Here is a 23769-nt window from a genome sequence, read left to right as displayed (position 1 = left end):
AACTAGTCCCAGACCACCTTCATTTCTGGTGATGGAGTCCAGCCGAGAACAGACAAACCCCCAGATAGTGTGACCCAGACGAGGCCTTTGCTACAGACCAGGCAGAAAGGGGATATAATGGTGGAATCCTGGAGCTGAGCTAGGTCCCCAAAGGCCCAGGCATGACTCTAACCACAAACCATGGTGGGGGAGGGTAGAGGATGATCATTTTCCTGGAATCCTACAAGGCAGGGGATTTTCTGAACCAGCCCCTGGCACAGCACAGCACCCTCCAGCTTAATCAAGGACCGCTGTTGACAAACACCTAGGTCCTTCCTCCTGTTGACCAAGTCCCCAGCCCTGCCTCCTATCCCAGGCATATTCTAGTCTTGAGGTTTCCAGTAACTGTAGGGCTTGAGCAGACACTGCTTCTAGGACCCAGTGTCTCATCTAAAGCTGGGGAAGGTGACCGGGGATGCTGTCATGGCTACAAAGATCTCAAATCCAGCATTAAGAGATTTTATATAAGAGGCTCTTGGAAGTACTTCGTGTGGCCTTTGTAGCTTTTGAAAATGGAATTAGTTACCAACAAAACCACATTGTGAGATTACACCTAAAAATCTAGATTTGTAAGAAAAAAAACCTGTTTTGGCAGACTGGGCTGCTCACATGGCCTCAGCCCTCATCCTTGCTGGCCCCTACAAGCTACCTCTGCTTCTCCAGATCCTCACTGACCCTAATATCCACTTCTTGAATTTGTGTCACTAGATATTTTTCGACTAAAAAGCAGGAACCTGCCCAAATGTTGCACAGCAAAAGACTGACTTAAGTCAGTCTAATAAAATCTCTCCTCACTGGGATCTGAAGGTATCTAGGTGCAGACTGGGCCTGCTTAGTGCAAGGACCCACTCGGAGGAGGTGGGTGTGTGTAGGCTTGGCCAAACCCCGCCTCAGCCAATTGAGGGAAGCCCCGCCTTCAGTAGAGATGGTCCCACCCACCCCTACATCTTAAGCAAAGACCAGCCTCCTACGAGCCAACTTCGGAGCCGGAGCCCGGGGTTGGGAGACGGGGACGCAGTAGCCTCCGGATCCCGGGACCCCGGACCTTTCAGGACCGGCCGGAGGCGAAGGACTGAGGCCCCATTGAGGCCTTGGGCCGCACCGCCCGGCTCCCTCAGCCACCGTCGTCTCCCGGTGAGTGTCTAGGGGCGGGGGCGGGGGCGGGGGCGGGGGCGACAGGCAGAGCTGATCACACTCGAACAGAACATTAACTAGCACAGCATATTCTCCAGTGGGACTCTGACTGCCGCATCGAGGGGCTTATCCTCACCTCGGGCGGTTACCTGGGCGGGCACGTCCAGTTGCACCCCCTCCCCCTTCCTGAGTGGATTCAGGGGCCTCTGTTGACCCTCGGGAGAGCCAGGGTGTGCGTTTGTACATGGCTCACCTACCCGTGAGGCTCTGAGTAGACAAAATAAACACCCCCTCCCTTGCTTCCTCCTCCCACGACTGGGCCCTCTGGCGTGACCAGTTTTATGAATCAACCCTCTTTTAGGGGATGGCTCAGCCGTGGTCTGGTTACTTTTCCTTCATGGGGTCAGACAGTCTGGTGCCCTTGAGCAGAATGGTTGCTTAGGGTCCTCTGGGCCTTGTCACACATGGCAGAACTGAGGCCCACAAATTCGCAGGAAGGTCTGGAAGGGAATGGGGATGGGGAAATTGATAGGTGTGCCCCCAGGTGAGGGATGAACTTTGGCTAACCAGAATCTTTAGTGTTCCAGTATCAGAGCATCTCATCTCTACCAGTAAATGGGCTTTGCTTGGGCTGCAAACCCGATGGCCTATAGCCAGTCTAGCCCTTTGTGTTCCCGAGCTTGCAGCCCCGGGGCCAGAGGACTGCTTCGGTTCCTTTTGGTCACTGGCAGGCCAGCTGATTGGTGCCAACCACACTACCTCACCCCCATTCGTTAACGATTACCACACCAGGGTCACTGACTGCTTCCAACCATTGGATTCCAGAAGCAGCCTCTGCAGGGTAGAAGGAACCCAAGGGTCAGGACTTCCCTTGCTTGCTTTTTGCATTAACAGTAGGGGATGCTCCAGGGAAAGGCACCAAGAGAGCCCTCTTCCCTATCTGGGTCAAGAGTTCCTAGGGGAGAGGGTCTGGCTAAAAGGTAAAAGGCCCCGTCCCCCCAGGCTGGATTTCTGGTGATGAGAAGCAGAGATGTGGGTGGGCTGGAGCCTTTCGAGGGGCTACATTGGTATGGGCAAGGAAGGCCAGTATGGACCCAGCTGTTAGCTTAGCCCACCCCCCCACCCCCAGAGCTGGGGCAGGAGGTGGGGGATGGGAGGGTAGTCCCTCGAGTTTACTGTCCTCTCCCAGGGGAATCAGCCCCTGGGGGAACTTCTGTAAACAGAGTGTCAGAGGCAGGAAGAGGGCTCTGGTAATGAGCAGCCCAGCTGGATTCCCTCCAGACCATTATCTAGCATCTCCCATCAGAGAGGAAAGGACCTAGGAGCACACGTGCCAGCCCAGGGAGGGGGGGCCCAGCACTGCTTGTCCCCAACTTCCCAAGCCTCAGAGTTGCATACCAGAACAGCCACCTGTGGGTAAAGAGGACAGTAGGTGGAGGGCTACTGTGGCAGTGTTTGGAGACCATCCTCTGGAAGTGGTGGGAGAAGAGATGAGCACAAGGAGGTCTCAGACACTGCAAGACTTATACTTTCCTGGGCAAGTTCCCTCTGGCAGATAGCCCTGGGGCCAGCCAGCCAGGCGCACGCTTGGGTACACACACACACACACACACACACACACACACACACAGTCATTTCAGATATCCCCAGCCCTGGATAAGTTAGGATATATACTAAGAGCCAGGATTTTTGTAGCTTGGTTCAGCTGGAGTCCAGGAAAGTGGGGCTCCAGTTGTCACCAGGAAGTGGTTCCCACCTCGACACCCCCAGCCTAAAGTCATTCTTGACCACTGACAGGTCCTAATCTTATGTGAAGGATCAGTCGCCCTTGCCAGAGCTCCCTTAGAGCCCCTCCCAGAGCTGTGGAACCCAAAGACCTCGTGTTGCCAAGAAAACCAGCTCCCCTCACTGCTATGGAATTTGCTTTTGGAGGAGGAGAGGTGTGTGCGTGCAGGCGCACAGCAGCAGAGGCACACAGGAGCACACACATACACAAACATACACGAGCACTCTCAGGAGAGCATGCACACTCGGACGGACACACACACACACACACACACACACACACACACACACACACACACACACTCTCAGCACGCAGGAGTGTGGCCCAGAGGGTGTGTGTGTACACGTGACTGCAGCAGGCCAGTAGGGGTGCTCTGGCATCCGTGGGGAGGACTGGCCCTCCTTCCTTTTATCAGTTTCCACATTCCAGAGTCAGCCGGGCTGCTTTCCCCAACCCCTCAGCCTGCTGTCCAGGCAGCAGGCCTCCCCCGCTTTTCCTCATTCCAGCCTCCCTGGGTGTGAGGAGGCTTCTTCAGGCCACCTCAGCTATGGGGGTGGCTGGGGGGGGGGAGGCAAAAGGCCAGTTCTTCTTTAAGGTTGGGGATACTCCCCCCCAAACTCCTCCTGGGGAATGCAGTAAGACTGACATTCCTGGAGGCTGCCTAAGAGATTTCATTAAGGAGAGAGCTGGCTTGCACTGAGGGAACTGGGGCCGGTTGAGAACCTTGTTGGCCCTCAGCCCCAGCCACTGGTCAACAGTGACATCTGTGGGGGCAGAGTTGTGGTTCAATGACCAGTTCATAGACCCCAGAAGGGGCCTCTGTGTCATACAATGGCTGAGGGTTCACCTAAGATTGCTGAGTGACTTGTGGGACAGTGGTGTGGTGAATGTGAACAGGAAAAGGACCCCTTCTGAGGACATTCCCTTCTTAGACTCCTGTGCCTGGGAAGCCTGGGGTGGACGGCCTTCTGTGGTGACTAAGGTGCTGTGGAAGGTTCAGGGTTAATTGCAGGGTTGCTGCTCATTCAGTGGGTGCCAGGCACTGGGCAGGGACAGGACAGTAGGAGGCTGAGCCCCAGGAGCGTCACACCTGCCACGCGCTGACAGTGTCATTCTCCTAGCCCACATCTAGTTGGGCCACAGCCACCATATAGCTCCTGGGGCCACAGGTGTTCTTGCCCAACAGGTGGCACCTCTTCTAAGATGGCACAACGTGCCACCCCAAGGGTTCACTTAAGCCAGAGACTGATCTTAGTCACTGATCTATCTGCCTTGGCTGACAGGTCTGACAGCAGCCAGGTCACCCACAGAGCCACTGAAGACACCCACCTGGGTGGGGACAGGCCACCTGGCCACACCTACTCTAAGACTAGAATCCTTTCCTGGACAAATACAGCAGTTGAGCTGATGTCCCCGTGGTCCTTTTGGCAGTCCCTCTAGCTTTGCAGAAGAGCCAACAGAGGACTTCACTCAAAATATAGCTGCTTGGCTCTCCCAACAGGAATGACTTTAAAAACAATAGATGAAGCCTAGGGGATTGAGAGAGCTTCGTAGGTGACCCACCCCTGCAGCTCAGAAATGAAAGCTTCTGAGTTAGTTATAGGCAGATGGGAGCCAGCACAGGGCAGGGAGTTGGGGTGAGGTCACAAAGTAGAATGAACAGAACTGGCTTGGGATTCCCTGACTTAATTACCAGTCTGGGCTGTGCCTCCTTTCCCTGAATTTTGTTTGAAAACCTATAATAGAGACCCTCAACTCATCTTCTCTGTTGGGCCAAGTACTGCTGTGTTCTAGAGAGGCGAGATGGGATGGACCAAACCAGAGCCCAGAACTGCCTCGGACACGTCAGCGAAACTGGAGCCAGCCATTCTGGCCGCCGGCACAGTCCCGCCTGCAGGAGGGGGTGGGGGGTGTGCTGGCAGCCTCCTGGGGCTGGGCTGCCGCCAGGCCTGGCAAACAGAGTAAAGCCCATTCAGTCCAGCACCAGGAGACAGCGGCTCGGGGCCCAGGGCAGAGAGTCAGACCTTGCAGACCCTATCTATCTATGCCTAGCATGAAGAAGTGTGCAAAGACAGGATGGCTCCCAAATGTCCTCTCACCTCGATGGGCACAAGGCCTGCCCCAGCCTCAGGGACATACACCAGCTCCAGGGCTGATGTGTTCACCAAATGCCTTGGTCCTACCCCACCCACTCTCCCGTCCCTGCCTGCCCTCAGGCATGTGTATGGGTGGGTGCCCACAAGTGTGTCACACACTTGGGTGTGGAGGGCATCCTCGAGAACTGGATGACCAATACCCTTGGTTGTCCTTACTCACAGAGCCCCTCCTGGAGGTCATGTGCTTCAGGAGGTTGGGCCAAAGGACAGCTTATCCCCACATTCCTTTACAAAACTAGGACCACACCCCCACTTTCCTATTGCCTTAAGAGTAGAGGGATGCCTAATCACGCAGGCCCAGGGGTCTCTAGTGAGCATGGAGGTGGCACAGTCTCCTGCTCGTGGGGAAGGCAGAGCTCCTGGCTTATAGGCAATGCCTTCAGTAGCGAATAACGTCTACTGACATTTGGCAAGTGCTTTGGGAAGCGGGTGCTGTGACTAGCTCCAGTGGATGCTGAGGTGGGGTTTGTGGTCTGGCTCTAGTAGCCGGACCTAAATACCTCATCCTGGCTTCTGGGTACTGAGAGCCAGACCTTCCTGCTGTGGTAGAGTCAGGCCAAAAGGTGAGGAATCCAAGAAGAGGCAGCCTGACTCTTCAGTAGACGTTGCCCTCCTGACCCCTAAAGCCCAGGGCTCCTCCAGAACTCTCCCCACAACTTTTACAAAGGGAACGGTCACGCTGTAGCCCCACAAGGATCAGATATCAAAGCAAAGGTGGTGGTTCTGCCAGATCCACTGTAATCGGCCGAAAGCACAGGCGGGTAGGAGGGAAGCTACCCACCCCCGCCCGTCCATACAGCAGGCACAGGACCCAGATCCCAGACAAGCTAAATGCCCTTCAGAACTTATTCAAAGGACTCCTTGTTTGAGGCTGGAGAGAGGGTTCGGTGGTTCAGAGCACAGGCCGTTCTTCCAGAGGACCCAGATTTGATTCCCAGCACCCATAGGAGACTCACAACCACGGGCATGCACCTTTACTCCCAGTACACCAGAGGTGGAGGCAGGAGGATTCCTGTGAGTTGAAGACCAGCCTGGTCTATGGAGAAAGTTCCAGCACACTCAACCTGAAGTCAGGCCTGTCTTGTGCTGCTCTGTAACTGTCTCAGTCTTTGCCACCACGGTCATCTTCTGCTCTAACCAGATTCCCTCAGAGGACTGCCCACACTGTCCTGAGAACCACAGCAGAGTGCCCCAGCCAACAGACTGTAGCTTACAAACTGGAGTTTTTCAAAGCTCTAGAACCACCTTTTTCCTCAGTCTCCCATTGCTGGAAAGGGTGAAGCCAGGGGTCAGGCAAAAAAACTTGACATGATTCTTGGAGGAATGGAACTGGATTAGCTATTGTGTGTATGGTCTTCCTGGTCTAGAACCCTGGTCACCCCTATTCTAACGCAGCTCTCTCCTACCAAGTTGTACAGATATTCCATAGCTGACAGCCTTCAGCCAGGCGGCCATCGCATGGTCAGACACTCCTCCATATCCCTCTCCCTTTGTGCAGAGTAAGGAACATCTCCCTGGTACACCCATTCAGCCCCACAGCTCTAAGGTGTCGAGGATATTCAGAAGAGAGTCAAGTGCTAAGTTGACTCTCCCAGTTGAGGCCTCACAGCTTGGACAACTGACCGTAGGGCCGCCTGCCTGAAATGAGCTCTTACAAATCAGCAGTGTGGTCAGGCTAGCAACATGTAGGGTCCCCTCCTGTCTGACCTTGGCCTGGCCTCACTGAGAAGACTGACTTGGGGGAGGTCTCACACCCCCTGTATAGATGGCAAAGTATGGAGGAGGTCATTTGAAGCACATATCTGGAAGCTGGGCCACACGGGCTACCCTCTGAGCTAAGGATGATAGCAATGGTCCTAGCAAGTAAGGGGGTTGGGTGTGTGGCTAACAGTTTAAGTTATTGGCTGTAGAGCCCCACGGTGCTGGTAGAGGAGGGAATACTTGAGACCTCAAGGTTCTGGTACTTGTCTCAGCTGATTCTCAGTATGGGTCCCTACCTAAGTGCTCCCTCAGCAGAGAAACCAAGGAGCAAAGGTGGGCAGGACTTCTGCCTAAGGGAGCTGTTCGTAGAGCAGGCCAGGGGTGGGGAAAGCTCCAAGGAGCTCATCACTGAGGGCCGCTCCTGCAGCTCAGAGTAACAGAAGAGGAGGGGCATTTGGAGGTACCGAAGGGGAAGACCCCTTCCATGGCAAAGGGATACTGCAGGTAGTAGATAGGTGGACAAGCTTGTGGGCTTAACCTAGGCAACAAAGCCTTTTCTTTCACTTAGAGCTGGCTAAGACCCCAGGCATCTAACTGACCTGTCCTGGGACCCAGTCTGTCTGTCTGCTTCTCTTTCACACCAGGGGCTCTTGTGCTTTGGAAAAGGAGAACCCACAGATGGGATAGTGGTAAAGGCGGACTGGGTGGGGGTCTTGTTACCTGTTGTGGCCACATGTGGGGGAAGGGAGGCCCCAGATCTAGCACAAAAGGCCCTTGTGTGAACAGCAGGTACCTGGAATGGGAGGGGATTGTCAGCCATTGGGCAGGACTGCCTGCCTGGGGGCAGGCTTATACACCAGCCAAGGCCCAGGCCTCTGGGGCACCCAGAGTGAGGACTGTGCCTGGGTGCGGCCCTCAGGCTCTCCTAAGAGCCTGAGTGAAATGAGCAAGCTGTTGACCTCTCATCCCACATTTGATGTGTTTTGATGGGTCATGGGGCCCTAGAGGGCGTGGACCCTGTCCCAGAGGCAGACCCTCTCACACTGGTTATACTAAGTGCACTGGTACCTTCAAAAGCCCCTTCTCTGTTACTCTGGAGTGACACGGAAGGTCCATCTGAATTGGCTGCTGAGGGAACTGAGGCAGCAGCATGTTGAGCAAGCACTGGCATGTGGGAAGGATGGGTCATTGTCACTTCTCGGGGACAGTGCTGTTTATCGTTCTAGGGTCTAGCCCCAGAGCAGAACCTCCAAAAGCTATCTGAAGAGTTAGCCTGGTGTACTTGTCCAGCCAGCACTGTTGCTGGCCACCATTCACTCTCAGGACAATTCCGACACCCGAACTACAGGGCTCCTCGTCCTTAGTTCGTGCTTTGATGATAGGGGGCTGAAAAGGAGAGTTTCCGTTCACCTAGCCAGCCCTCTCCCCAGACAGGGCACCTGCCAGGCGAGGACGGCCAGCCAGCCTTTACCCCTCCTCTAAGAACCCCATCGCTGGCCACATCCTGGCAGCCCACAGCCCCCATCCTGGGCAGGTCTGACAGCACAAGTGGAAAAACACAGATCCCATAGTTTCCATGGGAAGTTTTCCTGCTGCGGTCTCTCCTCCCTCAGAGGAGGGAGGGACACAAGAGTGTGTTGCAGGGGCCAGCGGCCTCAACAGCCAGCTTCTCTGCTTACGCACCCGGGCCAACTGCCCATCCTGTCTCTCCAGATTCTACAGGGAGGGGCTTCAGGACCCACAGTTCTCCTTCCCTGACCATGCAGCCAGCTACAGGACTGGTCTTGGGTCTGGGTTCAGGACAGGGAAACTGTTGCCACTGAGCTGTTGCCAGTGGCTGCTGGTCCTTAGGCTAGCTAGCCTCTGTACGTATCAGCCTGCTATGAGCTCATTCATGACAACCAACACCATAGTGGTAGGATAGATGACAGAGATGGCCCAGAAACTGGCCAGGGGCACTAGGGACCTGACTCACAAGTTCTGGGCTTTTTGCATCTGAGGGTGGGGAGTGGAGAATTCTTTGGCTCTCCTGATGTGGCTGCCCTCAGCCCTGACTCATAAGCTCTTTACTCGTAGGGACAGAAGATGCACTCCAGGAGCTGCCTGCCACCTCTCCTGTTGTTGCTCCTGGTGCTCCTGGGGTCTGGAGTACAGAGCTGCCCATCAGGCTGCCAGTGCAACCAACCACAGACAGTCTTCTGCACTGCCCGTCAGGGAACCACGGTGCCCCAAGACGTGCCGCCTGACACAGTGGGCCTGTACATCTTTGAGAACGGCATCACTACACTTGATGTGGGCTGTTTTGCTGGCTTCCCAGGCCTGCAGCTTCTGGACTTGTCACAGAACCAGATCACTAGCCTGCCCGGTGGCATCTTTCAGCCACTTGTGAACCTCAGTAACCTGGACCTGACTGCCAACAAACTGCACGAGATCTCTAATGAGACCTTCCGTGGCCTGCGGCGCCTCGAACGCCTCTACCTGGGCAAGAACCGCATTCGCCACATCCAGCCTGGTGCCTTCGATGCACTTGACCACCTCCTGGAGCTCAAGCTGCCGGACAATGAGCTTCGGGTGCTGCCCCCAGTGCACTTGCCTCGCCTGCTGCTGCTTGACCTCAGCCACAACAGTATCCCAGCCCTGGAAGCCGGAATACTGGATACTGCCAATGTAGAGGCACTGCGGCTGGCTGGCCTCGGGCTGCGGCAGCTGGATGAGGGGCTTTTTGGCCGCCTTCGCAACCTCCATGACCTGGATGTTTCTGACAACCAGTTGGAGCACGTGCCATCCGTGATTCAAGGCCTGCGTGGCCTGACACGCCTGCGGCTGGCTGGCAACACCCGTATTGCCCAGATCCGGCCCGAGGACCTCGCTGGCCTGACTGCCCTACAGGAACTGGATGTGAGCAACCTGAGCCTGCAGGCCCTGCCCAGTGACCTCTCGAGTCTCTTTCCCCGCCTGCGCCTCCTAGCAGCTGCCCGAAACCCCTTTAACTGCTTGTGCCCCTTGAGCTGGTTTGGTCCTTGGGTTCGTGAGAGCCATGTTGTGCTGGCCAGCCCTGAGGAGACACGTTGTCACTTCCCACCCAAGAATGCCGGCCGACTGCTCCTGGAGCTGGATTATGCAGACTTTGGCTGCCCAGTCACCACTACCACAGCCACAGTTCCTACTATAAGGCCTACTGTCAGGGAGCCCACACCTTCAACTTCCAGCCAAGCTCCCACCTGGCACAGCCCCACAGAGTCAACTACCCAGGCCCCCACCATACTGTCCACTGCCCCGCCAACCATGAGGCCGGCTCCTCAGCCCCAGGACTGTCCAGCATCCATCTGCTTGAATGGTGGTAGCTGCCGTGTAGGGGCAAAACACCACCTGGAGTGCCTGTGCCCCGAGGGCTTCATTGGCCTGTACTGTGAGAGTCCTGTGGAACAAGGGATGAAGCCCAGCTCCATACCGGACACCCCACGGCCCCCGCGGCTGCTGCCTCTGCGCATTGAGCCGGTGAGCCCCACCTCCCTGCGTGTGGAGCTGCAGCGCTACCTGCAGGGCAACACCGTGCAGCTGCGGAGTCTCCGGCTCACCTACCGCAACCTGTCTGGCCCTGACAAGCGGCTGGTGACGCTGCGGCTGCCTGCTTCACTTGCAGAGTACACAGTCACCCAGCTGCGGCCCAATGCCACCTATTCTATCTGTGTCACAGCCCTGGGAGCTGGGCGGACACCTGAAGGTGAGGAGGCCTGTGGGGAGGCCCACACTCCCCAGGCCGTCCGCTCCAACCATGCCCCAGTCACCCAGGCCCGGGAGGGCAACCTGCCACTCCTCATTGCACCGGCCCTGGCTGCTGTGCTTCTGGCTGTGTTGGCTGCCGCGGGGGCCGTCTACTGTGTGCGACGGGCGCGGGCAAGTTCCACAGCTCAGGACAAAGGGCAGGTGGGACCAGGGACCGGGCCCCTGGAACTAGAGGGGGTGAAAGTCCCCTTGGAGCCAGGCTCCAAGGCATCAGAGGGAGGCGGGGAGGCCCTATCAGGTGGTCCTGAATGTGAGGTGCCCCTCATGGGCTACCCAGGGCCCAGCCTTCAGGGGGTCCTCCCTGCTCAGCCCTACATTTAAGCACGTGAGAAGGAGCAGCCAGGAGGCTGGGCTTTCAGTCTCCACCCTCCTGCTGCTATAGAAGGAAGTTCTCAATGCGCACCACAGTGCACATGTGTGACCGGTGCTGTGGGACAGCAGCCAGTCCCCGACCCTCTCTGGGCTGGGTCATCTGAAAGCTGCTACAGCCCAAATGAACTCCCAGCACCAGCATCCAGTACAGAGCCTGCTGCCTTGCGCAGTCTGCAGTCCTGGGACGGGAGCCCTGCCATGTGCTGGTAGCATGGCTAGGATGTTGGGCTTCCCGGGCCCTGGGGTCTGGTAAACAGTGAAGGAAGCCCCCAAAAATAGTGGGTGGGGAAGGCACTAGGGCCGTGGCCGTGGCCCCGAAAGTGCAGGAACACTTGAAACTGGAAAGGAAGGTGCTCTGGGCACACGTGGATTTGCTTCTATTGTTTTGTTTTTCTCCTAATGTATTTATAAAAGATCTTTTCCCGTTTATGCTGGGAAAAAGTGTTTTTCAAACTCAGTGACAAGGACTTTTGGTTTTTGTAAGACTATTGATGATATGAAGGCCTTTTGTAAGAAAATAAAAAATAAAATAAATTGCCTGTCTCCCTGGTTGGGCTTCGGGTGCCTGAGACTTAAGTTCTGTGGACAACTGCCCCGCTATTAGGATCTCCAGCCACGGGTCCCGAGCCATGGTAAGGCCTCTGCCTGGGTGGGACAGGAGAACGGGCTTGTCAGGGCAGCTTACCCTAGCTAGGCCTCGTCTTCTGCCAACAGGAGCCACAGGGCTTAATGTATAAGGTTGGAAGGGGCTCTTAGAAAACACAGGACACAGAGGGAGGTCACATCCTCCTTGGGTGTTCTGAAAGCAGTCTACTCCTATCTTCAACTGGAGAAGAGAGCGTGCAGCTTCCTCATTCTAGAGCCCAGTAATGGCTGATCCCAGGGCTGAGAGGCTTCCAGACTGAACCACAGAGCCTTAGACTGGCCAGGTATGTGTGGCCCTGGCTCCTTCCTGCTGTCTGTCAGCACTGCTCTGGCACAAGCCTCACGGTAAGGAAGGGCAGTGGTGGGGGAAATGTGAATGACCAAGGCGAGAAAGCTGGTGGGCAGAAAGCGGGACAACATCAGCAGTAAGGACAGGGGTAAAGGATTGCCTGGCTTACAGATGGTGTCAAGTTTGGTGGCCCTGAGTATTCCTCTACTTCATGCTCTGGGGAGAACCCCAAAGGACGGTTTCGCAGGGAGGCTGCAGCCTGTAGGGGCAGCAGGACTAGGTCCAAGGACAGCTGCAGCCTGGACTGGGTGCGGGCAGCTCTGAAAACCGATGGATACACATCCTCTTTGTCTGCTACCCTTAAGGCTGAGAGAGGAGTCGGGACCTGGCAGAGTGGAAGAGCCCAGCAAAAGCAGAAGCCAGTTGCTCACAGGCTGCCATGCCAATCGGCATCTCCCTGCGGGCCACGGCCCTGGCACCACGTCTCACCCTGAAGGGAGGGGAGGAGGCCCAGCCAGGCCTGGGGACAGGCCCTGTGGTTTGGGGTGCTGATGTCAGCATCAAGTCAGGCTCAGCCACATGAGGCTCTGGATTCAATTAGTGGCTGCTGAGGGCTCTGGAGGAGGGAGGAGGTGGATGGTGGGTCATGTGTGGCGGTAGGTGGTAGCACTGGGCCAGGGTGGGGCCCCTTTCTACTGAGGCTGCGGTGGTGGCGGCAGCAGCCCAGGTGGATTTCCTGTAGGCCTGGGTTCTATTAGGACAGTAGGCGTGGCGAGGCCGCCCCTCTCGGCAGCCCCATCAAAGGGGCCTTTGTGGGCCTGTGGGGCACGGCTGAGGAGCGATGACTGCCGAGTAAATGTTTTTGCTGCAAAGCAAACCTGGCCCAGAGGGATGGCAGGGTGGGGTGGTGAGACCTAGAGAAGGGGGAGGAGCCCTCCAAGAAAGATAACCAGGTCCTGCCATCCCTAGTGGGAAGCAGGCTGAGATACCAGCCTCCCCGGAAGGTCATTGTAGTGCAAGGCCGGAGGGACGTGGGGAGGAGTGTGGGCTCTTCTCACCAGGAGCACTGTTCCTTAGAGCTTTGGAAACTCACATCCAAGACTCACAGTCTCCATTAGAGAAGAGGAGAAGCACATTCCATGCGAGGTAACAACAGCAGTTCATAGCAAGCGGCAAGATGGATGGGACCCTAGTCCCTGCTTCCTGGTCTAGAGCGAGGTGCGTGGCCTCAGGGGAGAGCTTTGGCCCTGTTACTTCACAGAGCTGGGCCTGCAGTTTACCCACACTTCCATACCTTCTCCACAGTCACAGCACCTCAGCACACTCAGAGCAAGGAACACAAGACAGGCATTTCTCCTCACCTCCCGGGCCAAAGCTGCTCTCGAGTGGGGACTCTGCAGAACCTCCTGCTACCCTGTACCTCCCCTCTATGAACCTGGGATATGGTACCCGGGAATGCTGGGACGGCCTCTGCATGGCAGCCTGCGGCCCTCCACTGGGCATGAGGAAGCCTGGCGATGCTCTGCCACTCTTTACATGGTGCAGGCATCCTTATAGACTCCAGACATGACAAGGGAAGTGCAGAGATGGGAACCATGCAAAGGCCCTGGCCAAGGTTGGTGGGGAGAGCCACGTGCCTGACCCTTGGTCCTGTAGCTATTATGAGTACATACTGTTCTGCCTAAAGTAAGATGGAAACTCTGTAGCAGAGATCAAGGGTGGCGAGGAGACACAGCTGCCAACCTCCCCCACGGCTGTGTCCAGAGCTGGCACTCTGTAAACTTTCCATCTTCATGCATGGGGGAGGGAGTCTGCTTTATGGTATGCCTGGGACAACCTGGGGACCTACCACCTCTCTGAGCAGTCTGGATACTGGTGTGTGCCAATGTCCACCAGCTTGCGGAGGCTGGAGAGTCCCAGCTCCCTTGCCAAGGGTGTCAGCTTGCCAGGGCATAGGCCAGCAAGGGGGCCTGAGGGAAGGAATGCTGGCCTGGCGGCCCATCTGGGAGTAATTTGACAAATTCCAGTCCTTGTTGGTCCTTCGAGGCTATTCTTAACTGCTGTAATTACAGGGTCAGCCTTGGCCAGTGGCACCATGGGGTCTGGGCATGGTTAACTTTTCCAGGGGCCATCCTAGATGCCCTGCGGGGGAGGGGATACTCAGCATCGCTACCACTGAGAGTGGAGCCTGATTGGCTGGAAGTGGTAGGCCAGGCACCCTGGACTGAGGCCCCACAGCACCTCTGCTGGAGGCCTGTAGGACACAGGTCGTCTGGCTTGAATGTGTCTGGAAGATAAGATGCTAGGGAGGACAGTGCCAGGCCTGGGGTGGACAGACAAGATGCACTCTGGATGTGCAGCACCAAGGCCTAGCGCTTCTGTCGCCTCCACGGTAGGGCCACCCTGATGATACCTTTCCTGAGATCCAGCCCCTGATCCCGAATATGCCTCAGCTTTGCCTTCACCATAGATAAGATATTGCCAAGCCAGACATGGTGGCACGCTCCTTTAATCCCAGCATTCGGAAGGCAGAGGCAGGCAGATATCTGAGTTTGAGGCCAGCCTGGTCTACAGAGTAAGCTCCAGGACAGCCAGGGCTACACAACGAACAAAACAAACACCCTGGCCTCTCCCTGTCCATTAGAGGGTAGGATGTACAGTGTCTCATCTCCCTGGCCACACCTTGTTCTCTGAGGACATAAATAATCCTGCTTCCCCAGCATTCCCTGACCCCTGATACGATGCTCTTGTTTCTGGGCCATTGAGAAGCCCCTCCCCTCTGTGACTCGGGTCCTTCAGTTCTGAAACATTCTAGAAAGGACAGGCTGGACGAGACAGCTGAGGGCCCGGAGCCTTTCCTGGATCTAGCGTTCCCTCCTCAATCTACCCAGCAGGGTTTCCGGACAGCTCTTCATTAGTCACAGCTACAGCTTCAGAGCTGGGACCCAGTCCCACCCTCTTTCCCCTGCAGCCATGCCTGGCAAAGTCTCTGGTCCTCTTGGAGCCTCCATCTCCTCAGCTATTCTTGATGGCCACGCCGACTGAAGAGAGTGCGCGTCCTAAGTGCCAGCTTGCTAGTAACTGGTTTACAAGCCATTACAGACCAAGACCACTTTCACAAAGCTGCCCGGCCTGGCCAGGGACCCCCCCAGGCAGAGTCATGAACTTTCTTCTCTGCTGTTCTGGGAGGCAGGGAGGGAGGGGTGGAAGGATGAAGCACAGGTTACCCCCCTGTGCTGTCTGGAAACGTTGGTGAGGCAGGTCTCATGCAAGCTTCTTACAGAGATGTCAGTGGGCTCCAGGCCCACATGTAGCTGCCACACACATGGGCAAACAGCCATCCACCCCAGCATCTCATGTCTCATACCATTCGTGCTCAAGTATCCTTGGGCCCTCAGCTCCGTGCAACATCCACAGCAAAAGTCAAGCCCATTCCTGCCACCTATACCCCAGTGACACATTTCAAGGTCATAACCCCTACCCTAAATTTAAAAACACACTTAAACGAACCCCTAGACAGTGAGGTGTACCCCATGGTCAGGAGACTACTTTCCTGACAGGGGCCTAGGAGGACAGGACTGGCATTTACTGGCCCATCTAGGACTGCCTCAGCACCACCTGCTGGCAAAGCCGGGGATTCCAGAGGGCTGGGCCCAGGACCAGCCAAGGCTCAGCATCTGCCACACTCTCACTAAAGATCAGCCAGCCTCAATGGCAGGCAGGGGCCACCACTAGTGGCCACTTGGGACACCTTCTAGACACTTGGCTCCCTGCTCCCAGACTGTCAAAATTCCTACCCAGGTGAGGTGTCCAGGGTGATGGAGGCCAGGGCACTGCTGAAGACACGGGTATCCCAGAGCTTCGCTTCTCGCTCACGCATCTGTGGGGGAAGCCAGAGCAAGGCTCAGGGGGGTCTCCCTGCATCTGGAACACAATGCCCGAGGGTGCAGCCTGGCATGGCCACTGCCCCAGAGCAGAAGGAAGTCATGGCAAGGAGGGGGAGTTTGAGTTTCATATCCTGCCCTGCCCCTTTAAGAACTTTTAGGTGACAAGGGACAAGGGGCGTTTCCCTCCATGGACTCTGGTCCCTGTGGGGCCTGCCATGGCTCCCGGGGTCAAGCTTAGCTACTGCAAATGGAATGAATCTGCCAGTTTTCTAAAGCCCTCAGTTCCCTGGGGCCCTGAGACCCAGCTACACGGTCAGGCCGTATATGGACAGCCTATAACTGGCTGTCTGCTTCCCACCTCCCAATGGCCTCACCCAACCTTCTTGAAGCAAGGGCCTAAGGAACTGACAAGTCCCTGGCTGGCAGTACCATGAGTGCCAGAGGAACCACTACCTGGTTGAATCCAGTGGACACAAGGTACTCTTGAATGCCTGTCCATGCCAGCCGGATGTCTCTGTTGTTCTCATGGGCCTGCGTGCTCTGCAAAAGACAAGAGACAGCACTGAACCACCAGGCCCTGCTGGGGACAAGGATGGAATGTTCTGTGCCTTCTGGTCTGAGCACCCACAGAGAACAGGAAAGATCCCGCAGGCCATGAGAATCATAGGGAGAGCCTTGCCTCTGCCTTTGAGGGCATCTTGCGTGCAGGGGATGGCAGGCTCAGGTCGTACTGCCTGGAGAGAGCTGCTGTGGTGGGGCCTTCTGGCCTCTGGCTGAGGTTCCCCATTCTGGAGCTGTATAAATTCGGGGACTGTGCACCCTCTGCAGAGCTCATTCTCACTTGTAAACGAGGCTTACAGTGCCTGTCCACCCACTGCCTCGAGGATCAACTGAGAGCGCACACAGGAGGACTGGGCCTTGAGGAAAGCCCCGTGCAAATCACAGGATTAGAAGGATTATTCCTGCCTCCTGTTACTGCCAGGAGGCCAGAGGGAGGGCCTGGGGCCAAGCTCTGGGTAACGTCCTGGAAAGGGTAAAGCAGTGCCCCTGGTGGCCCTTCAGGGGTGTTGGAGCTTCTGACAGACAGGAAGGCTGGAGGCCCCAAGGAAGGAAGGAAAAGTTCATACAGCAGGCAGAGCAAGTGGCCCTGTCCCCCTTGGGTCCTGGCAGGAGGAAGTCCAGGGCCAGAGGAAATGCAAACAGCTCTCTCCCAGTCACCCTGGCCCCTAGAGCCTGAGACAAGGACCCTGTTACCAAAAATAGCACACCCAAATGTGGCCAGCCTCCTCCAAACTTCCCACGATCTTGTCCTTGGGAATGAGTGAGGGAGGGAAGCATCTTGGAGAAGCTGGCCCCCTCCCCAGCACGCGGAGGCTGACCCCAGCGTGGGAGACCACTGGAAAGGCTCCGCCTGTCTTTCAAGGGGCTTTTCCCACTGTTCCCACCCACCCGGTCACAGTGACACAGGAAGTTGGAGTTGGAGCCTGAGAACTAAGGCCCCACACTTCTCTCTCCATGTAAGAGGGGCTGTGGGGTCAGGACAAGGGTCGAGCCATTGGCCAGCCCCACCACTGACACACTATTATGGGTCAGAAGTGTTGTTTGAGCTCTTGTTCCTTCACTAGGGTGCAGAATCCCTTGTGAAGGCAGAAAACTGGATGGTTTGTAACTGGTTTGTATTTCACTCACTCACTCACTCACTCACTCACTCACTCACTCACTCACTCTCTAACAAACACGTGAGGCTTCCCATGGGTCAAGAGCTGTGCTAAGAGTTAACACTGGGGTGGGACAGGTTTCAAAGGCCAGCAGTGTGTATGTGCTGTGCTAGGAGCTGGAGACACAGGAGAACAAAGCAGGTCCGGTTCCTAAGTCCACAGAACATTGACACACCAGGAGGCCAAACAGTGAACGGGGTAACTCCACTGCCATGTCTCTTAAATGCCACAGAGGAGCAAAATGAAGGTTATAAGAGAAAGCTTTCTTCTCTGTGAAAGGCACAAAGACATCTTCCCCGGACACCTACTGCAAGGGACTGAGTGTTAAAAAATCTGCTAAATGCTCAGCACTGTACCTGTATTTTGCTGTTTGAACTGGGGGTGGGGAGCACAGGTGTTTTTGAGACGGGGTCTTGCCATGTGGTCTGGGTTGGTCTTGAACACTTGATTTTCTGCTGCAGCCTCCTAAGTGCTGGATGTACATGTTTATAATCGTGCCCCATCACACTCAGCTGCAAGTGTGTGTTTTACAAGGTGGTGGGGTACAGGATGTATCTGAGAACACTATAAATGATGTTTTATTTGTGCTAGAATGAAGATTACATAGAGCTAGCACTGCAGGCTGGAAGGGAACTCCTCCAGGGGGTATGCGATTTCCTCAGCAACTACAACCACCAGCAGATACCTACGTGGTTCTCGGCTCCCTCTCCTCCCCCTCTGCAGCTCTATTTTTGAAGTTGGGAATCACTACCACCAACACCCTCCTCTTCAGCCAGCCACCCTGACTTTAGGAGGGAGTTAGAAAGCACCTGTCCAAAAGACAAGTAAGAGGACTTGTCCTGACCTCTCCTGCCCCTAATTAAGGTCTTGAGTCCCCACTACTGACACCCTTCATTGCTCAAACCTCACAAGCCTGACGTTGCTCAGAGGTTAAGAATACTGACTGCTTTTCCAGAGGACCCAAGTTTGGTTCCCAGAACCCACATGGCAGCTCACAGCCATCTTTAATCTAGTCCCACTTACATACAGGTATGTGTATATATATATATATATATACACATACACAGATAAATACTTTGCTGCTTCTCTGAATTAGCAATGACTTCAGGACCTTGCTTGCCCCTACCTAGGCTTTGGCCTAAGGGGCAGTAGAGAGAGTCTAGGGGGCACTCAGAGAGACTGCTGGGTCCTAGGCCAGTGACAGCTGTTTAAGAGGCTAACACAGAAGTTCACTTGAGTCTGGGCAACTCAGTGAAACTCCTCATCTCAAAAATAAAAAAAAAAAAAAATTAAAAGGTTCAGTGAAACTCCTCATCTCAAAAATAAAAAAAAAAAATTATATCAAAGGTAGGAAGATTACAAGTTCAAGGCTAGACCCAGCTATGTAGAAAGCTCAAGACAAGCCTAGGCTACATGAGGCCCTGTCTCAAACAGCCTGGTGGTAGTGGTGGTGCATGCCTTTCTTTAATTCTAGTTCTTGGGAGGCAGAGGCAGGTGGAGCTCTGAGCTGAAGGCCAGCCTGGACACAGAGCCAGTTCCAGGACAGACAGAGCTAGACAGACAGTTATACAGAGCTGGCTTGAAAAAATTAAAACTAAGTAAGAGTATAAATACAGTGGGGGGGCCACCCAAGGGTCACTCGCTCCAAGACCAAGCGCACAGTGGAGAGAAGTACAACAAAAGTTGACAGTGGAGAGAGTGCAACTCTAGTGGTGTGCAGCCTCCAGTCTCGGGGACAGTGGGGCTCAGATGAGGAGGATGCAGGGTAGTACACTGTACCCCACCCCCACCTTGACTCCTGTTAGACAGGAAGAGGGAACGTAGAGAGAAAGCACTTTCAGAAGGAGTCTCGCTGAGCTGGCCCCTCAGCTCACACCACCCTGGCCGCCAGCCGTGGTTTTCCTAATAGAAGCCAGGTGTGGGCCAGATGCCCTGGGCGGAAGTTGGGGGGAGGCAGGGACGTTGGAGGGCAGCATTCCAGGCCTGCTGCTGCCCCCGCATTGCATAGAGCCTCAGAGCCAAGCACAGGCACCATTCTGGCGGCCAACGGAGCTGCCCACGCTCTTCCCAGATCTCCTGGCTAAAGCCCCTCCAGGGGGCTCCTCCAGCACCCCCCCATCCTCAATGCCTGCCTATATTCTTCAACAACTCGAGTCCCTTGGCTAGCAGCCACACCAGCTCCACCTCGGCCTCACTTGCAGACCACCTCCGTGGGGTGTTAGGGAGGCGTAGGAGGGGAGAAAAAGAGGAGGGGAATGGGGAGAAGGCAGGCTGGAAAGAGGCCACTGCAGAGGGGAATGGAGAAAGAAAATACTAAAGGATTTGGCCTGTGTGATGCCAGCAGGCATGAGTGCAAGTGCTTTGTGTTGTGCTCCCAAACCCTGGGCAAGTCACCCTGAGAAGGGGTTTCTATCTCACCTTAGAACAGACCTGGGGACCTCTTTCTAGGTAAAAGCTTGGAGTTCAGACAAAGCCTATCAGGCAAGGCCTACATCAACCTGAGATTCAAATAACCCTGTGGGATTGAATCAGCAGCCTCTCCAGGGACATGAGGCTAAGGTGTGGACAACTGCTCTCCGAATTCTATCAGACGGGGCCTCTTTTGGCAAAACGTACCATGTGAATAGATTTTTGAGTGTGAAGGGATGCCCCAGACTATCCTTAACTTCCTCTGGGGAGCCAGAGCTCAGGACAGGAGGAAGACTATTGCGATAGGCCTAGGTCTTTACTAGGAAACAAGATTTGCACCACACCTCCCTGTGGGGAGAAGCCTCATCACATTCTGGTTCTTTTTTTTTTTTTTTTTAAAGATTTATTTATTTATATGAGTTCACTGTAGCTGTCTTCAGACACCAGAAGAGGGCATCAGATCCCATTACAGATGGCTGTGAGCCACCATGTGGTTGCTGGGGATTGAACTCAGGACCTCTGGAACAGCAGTCAGTGCTCTTAACCACTGAGCTATCTCTCTAGCCCACATTCTGGTTCTTTTAAGAAATACATGTTCCAGGGTTGGGGTTTTATTTTAGTTCAGTGGTAGAGCGCTTGCCTAGCAAGTGCAAGGCCCTGGTTCGGTCCTCAGCTCCGGAAAAAAAAAAAAAAGTGCGTCCTGCTTGGAAGAGATGGAGGAGCACACTTTAAAAGAAATACATATTCCTGGGGCTGGAGAGACGCTCAGCTGTTAAGAGCGCTGGCTGCTCGTCTAGAGGACCCCACGGGAGTTTGATTCCCAGCACCTACATGGTGGCTCACAACTCTCTGTATTCGAATTCCAGAGCATCTGAAACCCTCTTTTGGCCTACAAGGGGCACCAGGCATGCACATGTTGCCAGAGACATATGTACAAAATGCTCAGACCCATAAAATAAACCAAAAAACCCAAAACTATCCTTTTACAAAAAAGAAATCGAGATCCTAGAGTTAGAGACGGTTCAGGAGTTAAACGTGCATAGTTCTCCTGCAGAGGACCCAAGTTTGGTTTGCAGTAGCCATGTTAGACAGGTCACAACTGTCTGCAACTCCATCTTCAGGGGATCCAATGCCTGTGGCGTCTGCAGGCAACACTCACATAACAAATTCTTACCCAGACGCACATGCAGACACATAATTTAGAATAAAAGTTGGGGCTGGAGACATGACTCGGTGGTTAAAAGCAGCACTGCCTGCTCTTGTAGAGGACCAGGGTTTGATTCCTAGCACCCCACAATCATTTGTAACTTCAGTTCTAAGGGACTACAATACCTACTGGTGGCCAATATGAGCACTGCATGCATGAGGCGCACACATACATGCAAGCAAAATAACTATACATATAAATGTAATATTGTATATACATATATTAAAAGGACAATAAAAATATTTTTTTTAAAAGAAAAGAAATATAAAACTACCAAGCATGGTGGTGCACACCTTTAATCCCAGCACTCAGGAGGCAGAAGCAGGTGGATTGCCTAAGTTCAAGGTGTACAGAGTGCCAGTTAGGACAACATAATGAAGCTGTGTCTCAAGAGAGAAAGAGAGATGGGGAGACAGAAAAAAGAAGAGAAAGAAAAAGGGAGTCCAGAAAAGATGGCTCAGCAGTTAAGAGACTTATTGTTCTTCCAGAGGATCTGGACCGAGTTCCCGTGTCTTCAGCAGGCACCAGCATTCCACCACTCCCCCCTGAACCCACCCCACATCACTCACACACACACACACACACACACACACACACACACACACACACACACACACACACACACACACACTCTCCAGTGGTTTCCCACAGCCCGGGACAGGCCTTTTGTATACACAGCCTGCCTCTCCTCTGAACCTTTCAGATGATTTCTAGAACAAGCTCTTGTCATGCCTCAATATTCCTCAGATGACTTCTAGAGCACTCTTCCCACCTCAGTCCCTTTACTTATGGCCTCATGGAAAATTGAGTCCTAATCTGTAAGCCAGTTTCTCAGGACAAACACTAAGCCCTCCGGAACAGAAAAACCTTCAACATTCATCAGGCACAAGGCCATATGTGTGGCCTAATGGCTGCCTCAGGGTCCCAGTTAGAGAAATAAATGACCCTCCAGAGGTCCTATGCCTGCTCCCTCATTTGGAAATCATGACATTGTGGACTCTAGGCACTCAGTACATAGAGAATAACAAAATACCTATGGTTCCCAGGTCTTGCAGGAATGGGACATCAGTCCATCCCATGGCTCCCCTAAAAGACCTGGATATAGAAAGTGATGAATTGAGGATTCTTTCTGACTCCAAAATACCTGGCCTCTGCTGGCCATACTGAGAAAGCAAAGTTGGGTATCTAAGGAGGGGAGGAAGCTGAAATCTCAAATTACATTCCTGCAGTCAGGAAATGCTTCCTGTGGTACAGGAATGACCGTCTGTGGGCAGCCTGGCTGGGCCCCACCCTGTGATCAAAGCTGGGCTTTGCCAAGGACCCAGGCATCAGGCCTCTGCACCCAGAACTTCCAGCAGCTGTTGCACCACCAGGTCCCTCCTCCGTGTGCTGGACTATGTGGCCCTCATCCTGGGTTGGGGTGTTTACCCAGCAGCACTGTTCACATGACTCACCTGAGAAGCCTGGGCTCTTGCTCTGGGGTCAAAGATCCGAAGTTGCTTGTCCTAAATGAAGAAGAGAAAAGAAACAAATGATGCAGCTAACCCGAGGGATGCTGGGGGCAGCCTGCCCTCACCACAGGCTCTCATCGGCTGGGCCTACATTGCACAGACAGCCTCCACAGACCAGAGGTTACTTCCTTCTTACCTGGAGGGCAGGTCCCTTCCTGCCCAGACTCCCAGAAGATTATACTGGGTGACAACACTCCACCTTCTTTTTTTTCTTTCTTTTTTTTTTTTTTTTTTTTTTTTTTTTTTCGGAGCTGGGGACCAACCCAGGGCCTTGCACTTCCTAGGCAAGCGCTCTACCACTGAGCTAAATCCCCAACCCCAACACTCCACCTGCTTAATCACTATTATCCGCTAGGCATGTCTGTCTGTCTGTCTGTTTTCCTCCCTTCCTCCCTCTCCTTTTTTTGAGACAGGTCTTATGTGATGGTGTTACTTCTGCACTTAACGAACTTCATATTGGGGTTGGAAAGATGATTCGATTGATACTGTCTGCTGAGCAAGCATGAGAACCTGAGTTTAGACCCCAGTGCCTAAAACCAGGTGTACATCTGTAAGCCTAGCCATGGGGCATGCAGACCAGGACAAGAGGACACTCAAATCTCACTGCTGGCCAGCCTACCCCAAACAAAGAGACCAAAGAGACCCACACTACCTCACAAAATATAGGAGGTTGGGGTAGAGACATGGCTCGATGGTTAAAAGCGCTGGCTTTTTTTTTTTTTTTTTCTTTTCTTTTTTTTGTTTTGTTTTTTTTTTTTTTTTCAGAGCTGGGGACCGAACCCAGAGCCTTGCGCTTCCTAGGCAAGCGCTCTACCACTGAGCTAAATCCCCAACCCCCTTTTTTTTGGAGCTGGGAACCGAACCCAGGGCCTTGTGCTTGCTAGGCAAGCTCTCTACCACTGAGCTAAATCCCCAACCCCAGCACTGGCTTCTTTACCAGAGGACCTGTGTTTAATTCCTAGCACCCACATAGTGGCTTACAACCATTTATAACAATCCAACTGGACCCCGGAAGGCACTGCACTCGTAAGATATAGATATATATGCACCCATGCTCATAAAAACTTAAAACGTAAGAAATCATACAGTGAGATCACGTAGGATGGTGCAGTGAGGTAAAGGTGCTTGC

At 54.2% G+C, this 23769-nt stretch overlaps 2 protein-coding genes across 2 annotated transcripts in view; one reads left to right on the top strand and one right to left on the bottom strand.

Moving 5' to 3' along the window:
• Positions 1-23769, bottom strand: part of LOC116908584 (coronin-7) — a 65793-nt gene that overhangs the window by 21829 nt on the left and 20195 nt on the right. The window contains exons 7-9 of the mRNA XM_032911801.1: positions 22584-22634; positions 16249-16335; positions 15706-15788 (exon numbers count right to left, since the gene is read on the bottom strand). Coding sequence (XP_032767692.1) covers positions 15706-15788; positions 16249-16335; positions 22584-22634 — 221 coding nt within the window. The remainder of the gene's footprint in view (positions 1-15705; positions 15789-16248; positions 16336-22583; positions 22635-23769) is intronic.
• Vasn (vasorin) lies at positions 1017-11523 on the top strand. The gene is made up of 2 exons (XM_032911799.1): positions 1017-1173; positions 8893-11523. Exon 2 carries the CDS (start codon positions 8902-8904, stop codon positions 10921-10923), a length of 2022 nt encoding a protein of 673 aa, XP_032767690.1. The 5' UTR covers positions 1017-1173; positions 8893-8901; the 3' UTR covers positions 10924-11523.

This window comes from Rattus rattus, chromosome 9, assembly GCF_011064425.1.
Source record: "Rattus rattus isolate New Zealand chromosome 9, Rrattus_CSIRO_v1, whole genome shotgun sequence".
NCBI lineage: Eukaryota > Metazoa > Chordata > Mammalia > Rodentia > Muridae > Rattus > Rattus rattus.
Note: the sequence above shows the minus strand (reverse complement) of the source record. Positions and strands in the feature narration are given on the sequence as shown.

Excerpts from the sequence above, each read along its gene's own strand:
- Vasn (XM_032911799.1), top strand. The coding sequence starts at position 8,902 with ATGCACTCCAGGAGCTGCCTGCCACCTCTCCTGTTGTTGCTCCTGGTG.